The sequence below is a fragment of the Uloborus diversus genome, unplaced genomic scaffold (assembly GCF_026930045.1).
Source record: "Uloborus diversus isolate 005 unplaced genomic scaffold, Udiv.v.3.1 scaffold_12, whole genome shotgun sequence".
In the NCBI taxonomy this organism is placed as follows: Eukaryota; Metazoa; Arthropoda; class Arachnida; order Araneae; family Uloboridae; genus Uloborus; species Uloborus diversus.
In genome coordinates, this window is record NW_026557876.1 from 226905 (window position 1) to 242713 (window position 15809).

Below are 15809 nucleotides of genomic sequence, written 5' to 3' on the forward strand. Positions count from 1 at the left end.
ATCAACATCAAAATTTAAAATAATCATTAACTTGCGCGAGAAAAGTAATTAAAAACGACGATTTTCGTAAACACTCTCACGTGACTAAAAACGCACAGCCATTGGTCCACGTCATAGATCATGATTCTCCCAGCTCCACGACTTGCCACTGCCGTAAATGATCGCGCCTTTTCAACACATGTTTGGCTGTCGTTATTTTAATCTACGATTCGTACTTTGTTTTTGCAATCCCTTTTTTAAAGAATAAAAGAGCTTTTCATCCAACATGACAGAAGAAGGATTCGTTGGATAGTTTCACGCTGTTTTCGTTTTTAGGCAAACACCCTGATTTTATATCGGCAGAAATGAAAGGAGTTAAAGCTATAAGGTGAGTCAAAACCGAGATTTTCTTTTTTCTTAAATTATTTTTTACGTCATAAGTAGTTTATAATACTTTATTAAAAGTAGGAAAACTTTGATATATACTTGTTTTTAATGTACTTATACGACATCAAAAAAAAAAAAAAAAAAGAAATAAAAAATCTTGAAATGAAAAATTATTTTGTTACTGTAACTGGTTGAAACTAAAATCTATGTTTCAACCATCTACATGTTCAACATCGCTTAAAAAGCAAAACTACATTATTTTATGCATTCTGCAAAAATAACTTAAGTCTACTAAGTATTTTTTAAGTTCTTGACCAAGTTTATTTGAAACATTTTTAAGTATAATAAGCCGGGCTAGAATGTGAATGGTCAAAGTATTCTTCACAAGTGGAAAAAAACAAAAAAACCTCTATAAATTTTGGATGAATAGGTTTTCAGCAGCCTTTCTTCATTTTCAGTATTTCTTTTAATGATATTTTAATGTAGGATAAAAAGAAATTTTAAATAGAATTTGAGATTTATAAAAAATATTTTAAACAGTAATGTAATTAGATTGAAGAAAATACAAATACATTTTTACTGAAGTAAATAATTTTTAGTTACAATCTTCAAGAACATCAGAATTACATTGTATTTTGAAACATTTTTCGATATTCTTAAAATTGAAAAAAACACAAGGACCAAATTTTTATATCAGGAAAAAATTATTCAACATGAATATTTGTCGTTAAACAGGATAAAATACTGACAAAAATTCCTGCAATTAACCAAAAATTCACTTATAAGTCACATCTTAGCCCTATTAATAAGTATTAAATAAGAAATACGTCTAAATGTATGTTTTTTTTATGTATTTTTCTGCTTTAGATCTGGGCGAGAAAGTTATGGAGATGATGCTGTTGGATAACGTGCAAGTCAAAAGACAAAGTGGTATATGTGTGGTGAAAGCTAAAGTTACACCAGAACATAAAATACATAAAAAAGCTTACTCGGTTTCTTTAGTTTGCAATGAAGAAGAAGGAGAAGTGGTGTCAGTGCAGTGTGAAGATTGTGCAGCTTCTTCAGGTAAGAAGTTTACCCTTATTTGAGTATTGTTTTAATCAGAGAACATTGATAAAAGGTTTTGCAAGAAGAGCAAAGATGAAAAATAAAATTTTGACCTAGGTCGTTACTTCTAAATAAGCTTATTTTGATTTTTTTTTCAGAATAAAAATATTTTATGTGTTAGTACTTACTGAATAATGGGCTAAATAAGAATGAATGCACAAACATTATTCTTACAAAAATTCACATTAACTTCAAAACTTTTAAATTAAGAAATTTAGATATCATCTTTTATGCTATCAAGGTATAAAAATTAGTACAGTAAAATCCCTCTAATGCGGACAAAAACGGGACAATTTATTTGGTCCGTAATAGAGAGGTGTCCGCGGGACAGGGGTTTAATAATGTTATTTGCATTGGAACTGGGGAATTAAAAACTGTCCGCATAAGAGGGATTTCCGTTAGGAGGGGTTTCACTGTAGTTAATTTCTATTTAAATTATTCCATGATTAAATATCTCATTAAATCACTTGGTTTTAATAAGCAAGCACTTAACTGCAGAACATGTTTCAAATATATTCCGACCCATAATTTCTTTATTTTGCTTAATAGCAATGAAAGAAAATTAAAAATTAGTTTGAATTCTGACATTTTAAATTCAAATTATATTTTTCGCAATCACGAGTGGCGACAAAACCCTACTCATTGGAGTTATTGCTTCTAGAAACGGCTCCTGTCCCCCCAAGCCTGTCCCTCCTGGGCAGTTACGTGTGGATAGTTGTGTGTGTGTGTAGGCGCGCTTGCGTTCATGTGTAGGGTTGTATGTGTGTAGTGTGTGCATAGACCTGTGTGTATATGCACGGAGGCATGTGTGTGTGTGTATATATGTATGAGCATGTGTGTGTATGTATGAGTGTGTATGAGCATGTGTGTGTGGGTGTATGAGCGTGCGTGTGTATAGGATATGGGCGCCACCGAATAGGAGAAGAGGAGTTCGGGCGACAGTACTCGGAGGCGCGCCTGCAGAGGACGACGGTGGGGTTGAAAGAGGAACCAAACATCAAAGACGGTCAAGTGAGAACAATAAGCAATTGTGATTGCTCAATAAAAACATCTGCTTTTCTGGTACTACCAATGCAAAGCAAAAATAAATACTAAACAAGAAAATTAATTTAGAAAAAACAGTAAGCTAAAAATGTTTAAAGACAGGAAGAATTAGAATATAATATACGGAGTATACAGTGGAGTGAATCAATTCGTCAAAAACAGAATAAAATCCAGTTCTGTTGAGTTAGCCAATTTATTGAATCAAAACTGTTAAGAACAAACGTCATTCATATAAGCAATGGACACTGTAGACACCCTTTAGCCATCATGCCAAAAAAAAAAAAAAAAAAACAGAGTTGACCAGCAAACCAGGAAATTTGAAATTTCTGGCATGCCAGACAATTTAAGGTGTATTTTGCAACTAAACAAAATTTAATTTCTCCCCTTCAACCGAGCACAAACCACAGCAAGGAAAAATTATAATAAATTCCCAAAGTAACCTCGATTTCAATACCAAACCAATAAATTTCAGGTGTCTGGGGGGATGAAAAAAATCATGGTGGTTTGATGGTGTGTTATCTTGCTATCATTCACTAATATTTTAACAAAACAAAACCATTTATTGAAAATAGTAAGATTATCTATACTGCCGTGGTAAGCACAAAAGTGGTATCTTTAGCTGAACTCAAAATAAAAACCATTTTTAAAGTTTTATGCTGCCATATATTTTATTTAGATGCCACTTTTTCAGAAATTTTATTTTAACAGTTCTGTTTACAAATAACCATAAAATATTGTACTTTGGTAATATATGTTACAAAGAATTACCTGGTGACAATAGTTTTGATAAAAAGTGCAGATAAGACTTCTGTGCTTAGCACTCCAGTACAGAACTTAAAATTATTTTTTTTAGTTGAATATATATTTGTGAAAGTATCAAATTATTATTTTTTTCTAACCTCGGTTTTTCCGGCATTGAGTAAAGGACCAGGCAAGGGTTATTGAAAATCTGGTTAAACTTCCATTTTGCGGCATGCGGAATGATACAGTCTTTAGATAAAATGTCTATTTCAGTTGTTGAATACTAATTGAAAATTCAGAATGATTTAACATATTTCCCTTAGAGAGAGTTTTTTTCAATAGTTTTAAAAGATATGCTTAAAAATACTCAATAATAAAAAGGAAATTCCTTTTTTCAGGTGGATGTAAGCATGGTATTGTTTTGCTAACTTGGATCCACAGAAGGAGCGAAGATCCACCCGTCACATCAACGACTTGCTACTGGAAAAAGTCGAAGTTATCTGGTGTAGGGTCAAAACTAAAGCTTATAAAAGCAAAAGACCTTGGAAAGAAAACTTCTTCAAAATTAGGACAAATTATTGACGAGGAAGAGATTTTAAACTCTGTAGTTAAAATGAGCAAGGAGTTAAATGGGACTCATACTACAGTGTTAACAAAATATTTCACTGAACCAACTCAGCTAGAGAAATTATCTCTACATTTTTTGCTGCACAACTTTTTTAAAACTGATGTTGGCACATCAGCAGAAGATTTTTTAGAATTCTGTAACCGGGAGGTAAGTGAGGAAAAATGCGTAAAAGCGTACAATGAGACACTAGAGCAGTATAAGAATTTACTTTGGTTTGAGTTACGATATGGCCGGATCACTGCATCAAGAATCCATGAAGCATCCAGATGCAAAACCTTTGACGGTGCTTTAGTAGAGAAAATTTTGGGAGCATCCTCCTTGAAGGACACATCCGCTATGTCAAGAGGTAGGGCACTTGAGAAGTCAGTTCTTAAAGAAATTGAGAAGAAATGCAACATAAAACTTTCATCAAGTGACCTACTGATTTCGCATGCATATCCCATAGTAGGTGCATCTGCTGATGCTGTAAATGAAACGTATGTTGTGGAAATTAAGTGCCCAAGTAGTGAAAAAAACATCAAGTACTATGTAAATCAAGATACTATTAAAGACAAGTATTTGGCACAAATTCAAGTACAAATGTACCTACACAAAAAAGAAAAGGGAATTTTTTGCATTGCTGACCCTAATTTTGAACATAATAAGATTGTGGAAGTATTTTTTGTAGATTTTGACGAGATGTATTGCAAGCACTTAATCGAAAATTCGCTTGAATTTTGGAGAAAAGCAATTTTTCCCATGATAAAACAAAGTTATAATTAGTTTATTTTTAATGTATTTTATTTGTTTGAATGAATTTATTTGTTTCCCCCAAGTTTTGCTTTCTCTTTATCTCAGTAAATTAGCTCCAGTAGCCAGGGCTAAGGCAGAAATACATGAAATACTCCATATTTTTTACCTATCTTTAAATCAGGGTTGGGTTTTGGACTGTCCAAAACTGGTTTAGGACAGGACAGGTGGTTTTTACCTTCCAAAACTGCTAAAGCTAAAGCGGTGTAATCTAATCAATTCTTATTCACTGCACTATTCGTAATGCATAAGTAAAAGTTTCCAATAACTATTACATAAAATCTTCCTTATGTAACAGTTGATACAGTTATTAAAGGAAATTCACAACGCTAACAAGACAACTAATTTCAGTTCCATTTGTAACTCAAATGAATGTTATTAAATGTGCAGTAATTAGGTGCAAAAAAAATCAAATTTTTTAATGGTTTTTGCAATTAAGTTTTACATGATGTTTTAATGAAAACTATTTTTTAAATCATAGCTTAAAGAAAGAAAAATTGATGATTAAACATAAATGTTACAAAACTTGTGCTATTCTCTTTTAATTCATATATTTAATACAATGCATTCTGTAACTATAAAAAATTGTAATTTATTGCATTTAACCCAATTATTACACTAGGTTTTGAACACTTTCTTTGCCACACATGCATAAATGTTGAAAAATTTGGGTTATGGAAGGAAAAAAAACTCCTTCATACAAATTGAAATTTTTAATGTAGAATTTAATTTCTATATAACTAGATTATAATCAGCTGCATAAATAAATTACATATATATTTATACTTGAATCTTCACATTTATACATTAAATAGTCAAAAAAATAATTTTGACACATTTTGTTCTGTTTTTGATATTTTCTCACAAAATATAGTTTCTCAAAAAGTAGTTTGGGACACAAAGGTTTTGAAAATGATGGTAATAAACCTTGTTAAACCTTCTCTCATTTGCACACATGCATAAGGATAAGGAAATTTTAATGTCAAAAGAGAAAAAAGAAAACCTAAATTATCTCATGCATACAATTTGAAATTTTAATCAAAAATTCAACTTCAAAGTAAATGGATCAAAATCAGCTACATAAATAAGTTGAATGTTCTCATTGAACAAATCTTCAATTTAAAACATTACCTTGATATACATTTTATTCTGTTTTTGATGTTTTCACACAGAATACAATTTTTCTAAAAATATAGTTTTGGACAGGACAGTAAAAACCAGGTTTTTACCGTAGTGTCCAAAACCTTGCCAACCCTGCTTTAAATGTTGCCCTGCTATACATTTATTTACATTTTGCATCTAAATTTTAATAAAAGTAACAAGTAAGAGAAAACCCCTAATATTTAAATAAATATAGATGAAATGAAATTATATACAAAATAAAACAAAATATTTATACTGATGCAGGAAAATAAGATATACTTTGCGATTGTGGTCGCTAAACATATGAGAAGCATTTCTTACATTTCAATAGTGTGTTCTGAAGTCAAGATATTGTGTAAAGGCTCAAAATGTAACCAGTTATTCGAATGCTGCCTATGACAGATATTATACCAATAGCCCTCAAAAAAAATATTTAAAACATTTTGAAAAACGCGTTGATGAACTATACATTTATTTACATTTTGTATCTATATTTTAATAAAAGTAACAAGAAGTAAGAGAAAACCGCTTAATATTTAAACACACATTGATGAAAAAGTTATATAACAAAATATTCACACTGACATTTATATTCAAGTCTTGATTAAATTTTGATCAAGTGGTCTTGCATGTTGATTATGCCACATGCTATAACCATTACGTCATCTGTTAATGGTATTAAGCTGTGGTCTATACAGCTATGTGGAAGCAAGAAGTTAAATTCCCTCAGCCTGCTAATCACACGCTCTACATGAATGCGTAAAGCAGCTATTCTCTTTGCAAGCTTAACTTCTGCCTTGGTGGGTTTTTTATTCTCTGGCACTGATGGTGGTCGTACCAGAACATTTTGTTGGGCTTCTAACTGTGTAGATAGGTGCTTGAAACCTCGATCAGCCATAACAAAGTGACCAGGTTTCAACTGCTCCAAATAGCCACTATCTTCTACAATAGCTACATCAGAAGCTCTTCCTCCGTAACCTTCCGACACAAAGTTCACCAGGCCATCAGGTGTACATGATACTAAATACTTTAAAGTATTGCATTTCTTGTACGTCGACCATGTCATACTTTGGTGTACAGAATTAGTTGGTTTCTCAATTTCAATTTCTAGGCAATCGATAATTGAAACAACTTTCCCGTAACGGGCACGAAATGCTATCGGCAATTTTTTTTGTATAATTTCCAATGTTGGCCATATGATTAACTGCTTAAAAAAACGGGCAGCATATGGTATGGACTTTGCGAAGATTCTACTGGCCTGGGTATTGCAAATTCCAAAATCCATCCCAAGAATGGTAAATGGATTATTGAGCCTGATTTTTTTGAGCATGATATAAATATTTCGCACTGGCAGCGGAGTGAAATGCTGCAGCAGTCCTATAATGAAGATACTCTCTTCAGGAAGGCCTAAATAAAGTTTGGGCTCTTTTTCAATGCACATGATTGTGCCTTTCAGCACATGTGCTTTGAAATTCGCTTCACTGCATTCATCAGTAGAGCTATAGTTATCCGAGCTCTCAGGCTCAGATTCGGGTTGGTATTCATCGCTGGTAGAGCAGCCATCAAATTGTTCTTCCGTTGGAGCACTTTTAATGGGAGAAGTATGTGTACCAGTACTTCTTGTCATTTTAATTGGCGAAGTGGCAATGGAAATCATAAAACTTTGTGCATTTACACCAGTCGCTTTGCTTCGCACAAGGGGTTTGACTTGCACTGCTTTATTTTCAAACGCCTGCTGCAGAATGAAAACATCTTCTGGCATAGGATCAGGTGATGTTTCTTCACTGTCACTGAAACTTGAACCCACAGAAGATTGCCCATACTCGGTTAGAGCATCTTTAAGCGCTGAGAGCCGCCTCCTTTTAGCAGCGGCACTCCTTGAAGCTGGTGGAGATTTCTGACGCTGGCAATCAAACTTGTGAGGTACCACCTCAGGTTTTAGAACCAGCCTTATCAAGTTTCCTGTTAGCTTGTGCTGCCAGTAATTCACCATATCTTCTTCTAACTGAAAAACAAGATTTCAATTAATACATTTGCATGAACATAAAATTTAATAAACATTTCAGTAAATTACCGCCCTATAGCCAGGGCTAAGGCAGAAATACTTGAAATACACATCGTTTTCGGTCACTCGTCTGGTTTGCTAATTCTATATTAGCTACCAGTTTGTTTGGCACTCTTGGCTCCATAAGAGGTTTTTCCATCTCCAGCTCAGTCACTTTCCTATGCCGGGCTGATGAGTGCTAATAAGCACGAAACTGCAGTCCTCGGCTGGAAATGACTGAGCTGGCGGTGTATTTCAAGTTTAATAAACATGTTAAGCAAATTGAAAAATATGCACTTGATGATACAAGTATTGGCGTTTTTTCAAAACTTCGTCTTATCCACTTGAAATGAAGCTCTTGTTTTCTTTTATTTTTTTTAATGCAGAAAAAGAACTCTATTGAACAAAAGTGCACATGAACGAGGTTTATAATGCAAAGTGAAATCTTTACCTGTATGTGACTTGATTACATAGGGTTTTGGCTTTTATTAGAACAGACATTTTTTGGGGGCGAGCGATGTGGCGGAGTCTGAGACAGGGCCGGATTTGGAAGTGTGGAGGCCCTGAAGCAACGAAGGAGTAAAGCCCACCACCCTTGTAGATATATCGATAATAATATTTTTGTGCAAGCATTCTTTGTAGAAATACAAAAAAAAAAAAAAATGTCTGGGAGAAAAAATGTAAAAATTTCTGACCCCTGAAAGTTAGGATATTTTGTAAAAATTTTATTGTGTTTGTTGTGGAGGCTCCGGGGCAGTAGCCCGCCTGCCCTCCCCTAAATCCGGCCCTATTCTGAGAAATAAGGCACCCTGATTAATGTATAGACAAGTAACCAAAATCCATTTTTTTCAGTTTTAATACTTTCCTGGACTGAACGTTAATATGACTGTAGTGTAAAAGAGGTACCATAAGCACTTGCACTGCAGTTCTTTATATGGGGGGGGGGGGGGGAATGCTGAACTTTTGGGACACTTCGACTCATAGATCAAAATTCACATTCAATGATTATCATCCCAGCATGTTTTTTAAAAGAAATTAATGAACAACAAGACAAAACTATAATTTACTCATACAGCGCTATTTAAAGCAGTAAGGATTGCTATTCCATAAAATAACTAAGCATGACTAATTTTACTCGTTTTAAAGAGATTTTGCCACCAGATTTGTTCTATAAATATTAGCACTTTAGAAAACTTCGTTGTGCATCACTCATTTGAAATTTTATTTTATACCAAATTTTAGCTTATGAAAAAAAAATCAAACTATTTCTTTTGAAATTGTGCTTTATATCGTACTAAACGTTCACTAAATTATGCTCCATATGCCTCAAATAATTAAATTGACTCCACCAATGTGCAACTAAGAACTAAGAATACATTTATTCAAATACAATACAGGTTGTATTCATTTTAGCAGAATAAATGTTGTTTTCAAATAGTTGTCAAAACAATAAATTGACCTAACATAATGCTAGGAGATAGAAAAAAATAATTTAACTATTTTTTTCTAGCAAGATTTAATTAAAAAAAAACTATGCTACAGGAAATTAAAAAAAAAAAACTTTCAACTTACCGAAAAATGGTCTTCACAACAATAAATTGATGATGTTGTTGATAGCCTTTTGTTTTGGCGATCATCTCTTCTAATAGCTTTGCACCATTTCTTTCGAATTCCTTCTTTTTTTGGAACCATGAAAAACAACTTCTCAGGTGTTTTTATCGAGCTACTTAAGCAGGATGGAACAATACAATACTTGTAAAACTTATGTTTAGAATCCGTTGGTTCTGTGTTTCAGGCGCCGCCATTGCAATACAACGCATGTAGCAGACGAGCAGAATGAACCTAAGGGAAATTCATGATCATTGACGTCACAAGCTCTCGCCGCTCAAAGGTTTCGTTTTTGTGGGGGCGTGGCCTAATCGCTTTTAAAACTCGTTTTAATCATATTTAAATTAGCTTAATTTCGGTGTTATTGGTATATTTCTGCTCAGTTTTTCATGGTCTTTCGTTTACAAGTGAATTTGAAAATCATGCATGTTCCCTATTGCTTCTAGATCCTTTTCTAGTCATCTTAGTGGGTTTTCGTTTTTTTTGCCGCAAAAGGGGGATAAACGTTTTTAGAAGTAGTTTTCACGAGCTTTCCAACCATATAAAGCTCAAAGCACTAAAATGCATTTTTCGTGTAGAAAAAGTAGTTTAAAAAATGAATTAAAACTTAATGTTTCACGCTTCCGACAATGAATTTCAACAATGGAAAAGAGATAAATTAAAATTTTTGAGTTTCGATAACTAAAAAACGCTTATAACTGTTTTTCTAATGGATATAGGTTGTCGGACCTTGGGCGCCCAGACAATTTTTTCGTTAGGAGTATTTTTTAAAGACCTTTCCAACCATTAAAATTCGAAAATACTGGACCATCCATTCGCGTAGAAAGAGCCATTTTGGACGAAAATGCGTTGTTCATTAATACCTCAGTTAATTAGCGTTCGATTTCAAATTTTGTTATTGATGACACTAAAACTCGGCAATAGCTACCGAACAAAGAAAGAATGAAGGAAATCGGTTCACAAACAGAGGAGGAATCGGTACCGAAAGAAAACGGCTTGCCTATTAATATACAGAGATACCCCCTTTAAGTTTGCATTCGTCCTTCACGGCTTATGAGAACTAAAAGGTGGGGGAACGTTATTGGGGTTGGAAAATACGTCACGTGTACGAGTGGCAGTGGCGTAAGAACGTACCGCAAGGCCCCGCAATCCGGGGGCCCCGGATTCGCAAGGGGCCCAAAAATGTTTGAGCTTTGTTTTCATTCAATTTTATTGAATTTTTCCGTGAATCAATCTTGGTTTGAAAAGCTTAAACATAAGAGAGTTAAAAAAAAGGTATGGAATTCATTAATTTTATGAACCTTAGGGACACAGTGAGGCACCTAGAATCCCAGAACCTATTGATTTAGGACCTCCGATTAAGATATCGGGGGCCTTGGCCAAACGCATTTTCGGGGCCCTCATGTAGCCAAATATTACAAATTTTTGCCATTTTGGGCCCCTAAATAGCAGGGGCTCTAGGTCACTGCCTAGTGGGCCTATTCAGTAAATAGGCCCCGAGAAGAGAGAAGGGGGCCCACGGTCCAACTTCCAAGCGCGAAAACCAAACCTTGGCTCGGTACAGAGAGTACTACATGCCCTCCCTAGACCATCATTGGCCACGGAAAGAAGGGAAATTTCCTGAATGAAGAGGAAAGGAAGGAAACAGTCGTGACCGTACCAAAGCCAGTTAAAAGAAGTTTTTGTGTAGGATCTATCTTTGGGGGGTGGAAAGGGGCGAATGGGAAGAGGTCTGAAAAATTTTTGAGCTCTGTTTTTATTCAATTTTATTAACTTTTTCTAAAAATCAAACAGTTTTAAATGCTTATATTGATTCTGGGCCCCTGAGCCTATTGGTCTAGCCCCCCCCCCCCCCCCAATAAGATATCATTGGCCAAACACTTTCTCCGGGCCCTCTTATAGCCATACGTTGCAATTTTTGCCACTTGCTAAAACAGTTTTCGCCATTTGGGGGCTCCCCGAATGGCCCGGGGCTCTATGTCATAGCCCAGCTGGCCCATTTAGTCAAGAGGGTCCCTGACATTAGAAGGGGAAACCGAACCAACTCTTGACCTCCCAACTTAAAGAAAAGAAATGGAATAGCTACTTTGTTTTAAGATTACTTTTTTTTGCAGACAATTGTTATTATATTACCTACTAAGTTTTCTCATTTTTTTTCCTCAAAACAAATAAAAGATAGGGACTTTACCAAAAAAGTGAGAAGGAAGAGATCCTCTAAATAATTGCCTTTAATTCACCAAAAACAGCCTATTGTGTTTTTAAACTTATATTTTGGAAACATTCCTGAAGAGAGTCCAGAAAACCTCTTTCTTCCCAATATTCAAAAATTGCTTAAAATTACTTTTTTGGAACTTCGATTTTGAAAAATTCCGAAACCTTCCCAAGAATTTGTGATTTTTAAACTTTGATTTTCAAAAAAACTGGAGCAGTCCCGGAGCCTTATCTCTTATCGTCATGTCATCAAAGGTGGCCTACAACTGTGTTTCAGGAGTTTAAATTCGGAAAATTTCCGGGGGAGAGCCTCCGAACCATCCAATCTTTTTTGAATTACCGAAGATCATCTAAAATTGCGTTTCGGGAACTTCAATATCGAAATAGTTTTCGGGAAGTCTCATCTTTGAACAACTTCCCCTTACATCTTACATGTCATCCTATAAACGCATTTGTGGACCACTTTGGATGAAGTTAGGGGAAGGGATGAGGGGGTTTGGAACTTTTCCTTATAAATCGAAGTTGCAAAAAGGCAATTTGAGAATGGCTTACATTCGCATTTTTAAATCTTCAATTTCGTAAAATTTACAAAGAAGGCCAACAAAATCGAAAAATTGTGCTTCAAATTTACATGAATACGATTTTTAGTAGGGGGCCCAAAATCAGATTTGCTGGGGGGAGGGGGGCAGAAAATTGAAGTTACACAACTGACCAGTGGCATGGCTAACCGATGTTTTTTTTTAATTGGGCGGGGGGATTCGGCGGGCATTTAATCTTTCACTTTATATACGTACTAGCTGTACCTTCACGGCGATACCCGTGCAAAGAATTTAAAGCTTAAACTAAGGCTCCATAACGTTAAACTAAGCCAACAGTTGCTCCGAAGCATAAAAAAATCCCCTAACTCTATTATCTAACCTCACTAGAAGGTCGCCCGTCATGGTATGAGGGGTGGAAATTTGCTTCCACGTACATTTGAAAGCAGCGATTGCCTGTTTGGGGATATTTTGGTACTTTTAAGCTTTAACCCAAACTCCAGTGGATTAACCCTTAACTCTGGCAAATAGCATATAATGATGATAGACAATGATGCAGTGGCTAATAAACAATTTTTTTTTTGTTTTACAAAATGATGTTTCCGTGTTTTACTTTAAAAAACGTAGCTCTTCAGCGACTCTTCGTTTTGAACAAGGAACATATTAAAAGCCTGGATATTCACCGTGGGGTGCAAAAATGTCAGTTTCTGATTTGACTTATAAGAAAACCCTTAAGTATTCAAATGGAAAGCAAAAATGAAATTGACGCAAGACTGGCTTCGACAGGGAGTGGAGATGAAGCACTAAATAACAATTTGGATTGAGGAAAGCCTTCGAAATTTCTAAACCATCTGATGATTAAACTAATTAATCCCTTAGAATGTGACACATTAATTGAAAAAAATTCAATTTTTCTATTTTCCCCCCCAAAATTCCAAAGAATTTTTTTTTTCCTTACCCGACACTTTAAAATTTCCATAATTGTTACATCTCCAAATGTGACACAATAGGGAAGACTTCCCTTCCCGTTCTGAATGAACGACAGCACAGTGTCACTTCATCCACAGACAACTTACTTGGGAGGTTGTCCTTCGCCATCTTGGGATTGACGCTTGGACGTCGATGGCAGCTCCCCATCTGCTCCTCGGCCACTCCCCTGGAACAGAGAGAACACAGGGTTCTTAGGATGGACAGCAAATCAGGCAATGCATCTACCAGTGTATATTTTACCTTACGTGGACCATTTCGAGCTTTGAGATCAATAATCCTAAATTTTATGAATTCACCCCTTATAGTTATAACGCTATTAAGATCTGAAAAGCTTCCTTTTTACGCTGACTGATTGTGACGCATGGCGCGATTTTGAAATGTTTCCTCAAATAAATTGCAACAAAACAGTTTTTCAAACGTTGCAAAAACAAGGCTGCTAATGTTTAAACTCAAATGTGTAATTTTCAAACAGAACGGGACTTGTAGCAATACTAAAAGTTCCATTAAAGTGAAAAACGATCGGCCAAGTAATTTAATTCGCAAATCTAAAGCTTGAATTCTGACTGTGCAACACAATTGAGGTCTACACAGAAGGCTGGGAATGACACGAAACAGATTGAAAGAGTTTAAAGTCGGCACCACAATTCAGAGAAACGACACTTTCGGTGCAAGAAACGCACAGAGCTCCTTATCGTTTGCTCATTCTTTGCGCTCAAGACTGAATGATGCAGAAAATTCTTGACGTGGAAAGACAGTATCAGCGGAGAATTAATCGCTCCATGCCAAACTCCAACTCCGTGGAGGAACGGAGAACTTTTAGCGCTAGGAGTTTGGCAACACTTGAGCATTAGAACAGCTGCACAGTGTTTAATCTGCACACAGTCTGCTAATTTTGCAAAAAAAAATTTGGCACTCTTGCGATGCTCCTGCAAGCGATAAATAATTGCTACTGCCAAATAAATATAATGCTTGTTGTTTGTTTCTTGGAAAGAAATTAGCAGCTGAAAATAAGTTTGGTTTTAAATACTATTTTGTTTGTATGTTTTATCACAGCTAATTAGCAGTGGTGTTGTTGTAAACTTTTCTGAAAAGGCGTTGGTAAGCACTTTTCCCCCAGCTCTTGACTTAATAAACAATAATATATATCAGCAAAATGAACTTAGAACTGCTAAGAGATAGTAAGGGTGGGGAAAAAAATATGATCACTTCAGATGGGGTTACCAACTTCAAAATACCACCACTTAGCGTCTGGCGTTGAACCTTTATAATGACTTGATTAGAAAATATTCTCATGATTTTACCAGCTTGTTAATATTTGCGTTTTTACGGTGCAGTGCGATGTTTAATTGTTATTTTGGGAGAAAATTATATGGGTTTGAGTTTTCGATGCCAACGGGGATGATTAACTCTTTTAATTACCGTTTTTTTCTTTAGATGCAAGATTCTCAAGATTGCATTTTGAAAAATGCAATATTTTAACATCCGATATGAGAATCATATTTTGTTCTTTTTTCAAGCTAACTTCGCTTTGTTAGGAAGCAAATAAATGAAAATTCTCTTTATTTTCGTTAAAACTCTCATTTCAAGTTTTTAAAGCAAAATTCCATTTTATTTTACGAGTCAAAAATGAAAATGCTGAATCGATGGTTAAATTTTTTTTTCTCTCTTTTTGCTTCAGCTGTGTCTACAGAAATTAATGAAATGCTTATTATAGGACTCTAAAATGCAATTTTAAATTAATTTTATCAAAAATATTCCTTCTACAAGCCGTTTTTATATTTTTGATGCTTGCACTTTGAGAATTGCGATCTCTTTGCATCCGCTATGGGAATTCAATCTTTCAAATTTTTGATGTTTAGTACGCTTTGTTAAGAGGTAAACAAATAAAATCTTTTTTTATTTTTGTTAAAATCACGGAATTTATAAGTTTTAAACGAAATTCTGTGTTTTTTAAGTGTTTTGGGTCAAAAAGTTAAATGCCCTTGTCTGATTTTTTTTTTTTGTTACAATTATTTTAAATACTGAACAGAAATATTTCTAGTATAATTTAGCATAATGTAGAATGATAGATAAATATTGATACTTGAGAGAGCGATGCCCCCCCCCCCCCCCCCCGCCAAATATTAGAAAAACACTCCAGAAGATTTTCTCGACATAGAAGAGGAAAACACTCAACTTGAAATTTAAATGATGCAGTTTGTGCCATATGTCAATTTTAAAATTCCGTTTTAACAAAAAAAATTTTTTTTGTGAAATTATTTGATTTTTCACAAAATTAATTCATTTTTCACAAAATTATTTGATTTAAAAAAAAAAAATTTAACATTGTCATCCCAATAGCAAAGTTTAGAATTTCGAACATGACTTTTGTCCACCTAGCCAGCACTAATCGAAGCACTGTGATTGTTAGCGTCCTCGAGAGAACAATGGACGGTTTGTTGTCGGAAGAGAACCAGAAGCCCTTTCGAATATGTATTGCGTGTGGATTGTAAATAGTAGTTCCCTTAGCTCTGAATCAAAAAATTAAAACTGAACCACCCCAAAAGCGTTGATTAGTCTCGACAGTATCTGAGAATCGGAAGGAATTCGAGGGGGCCTGCCA

The 15809-nt window shown here is 34.8% G+C and overlaps 1 protein-coding gene across 1 annotated transcript in view; it reads right to left on the reverse strand.

Moving 5' to 3' along the window:
* LOC129232388 (26S proteasome non-ATPase regulatory subunit 10-like) overlaps nt 1-15809 on the reverse strand; it is a 165181-nt gene that overhangs the window by 90692 nt on the left and 58680 nt on the right. Inside the window, exon 3 of the mRNA XM_054866538.1 lies at nt 13294-13373. Coding sequence (XP_054722513.1) covers nt 13294-13373 — 80 coding nt within the window. The remainder of the gene's footprint in view (nt 1-13293; nt 13374-15809) is intronic.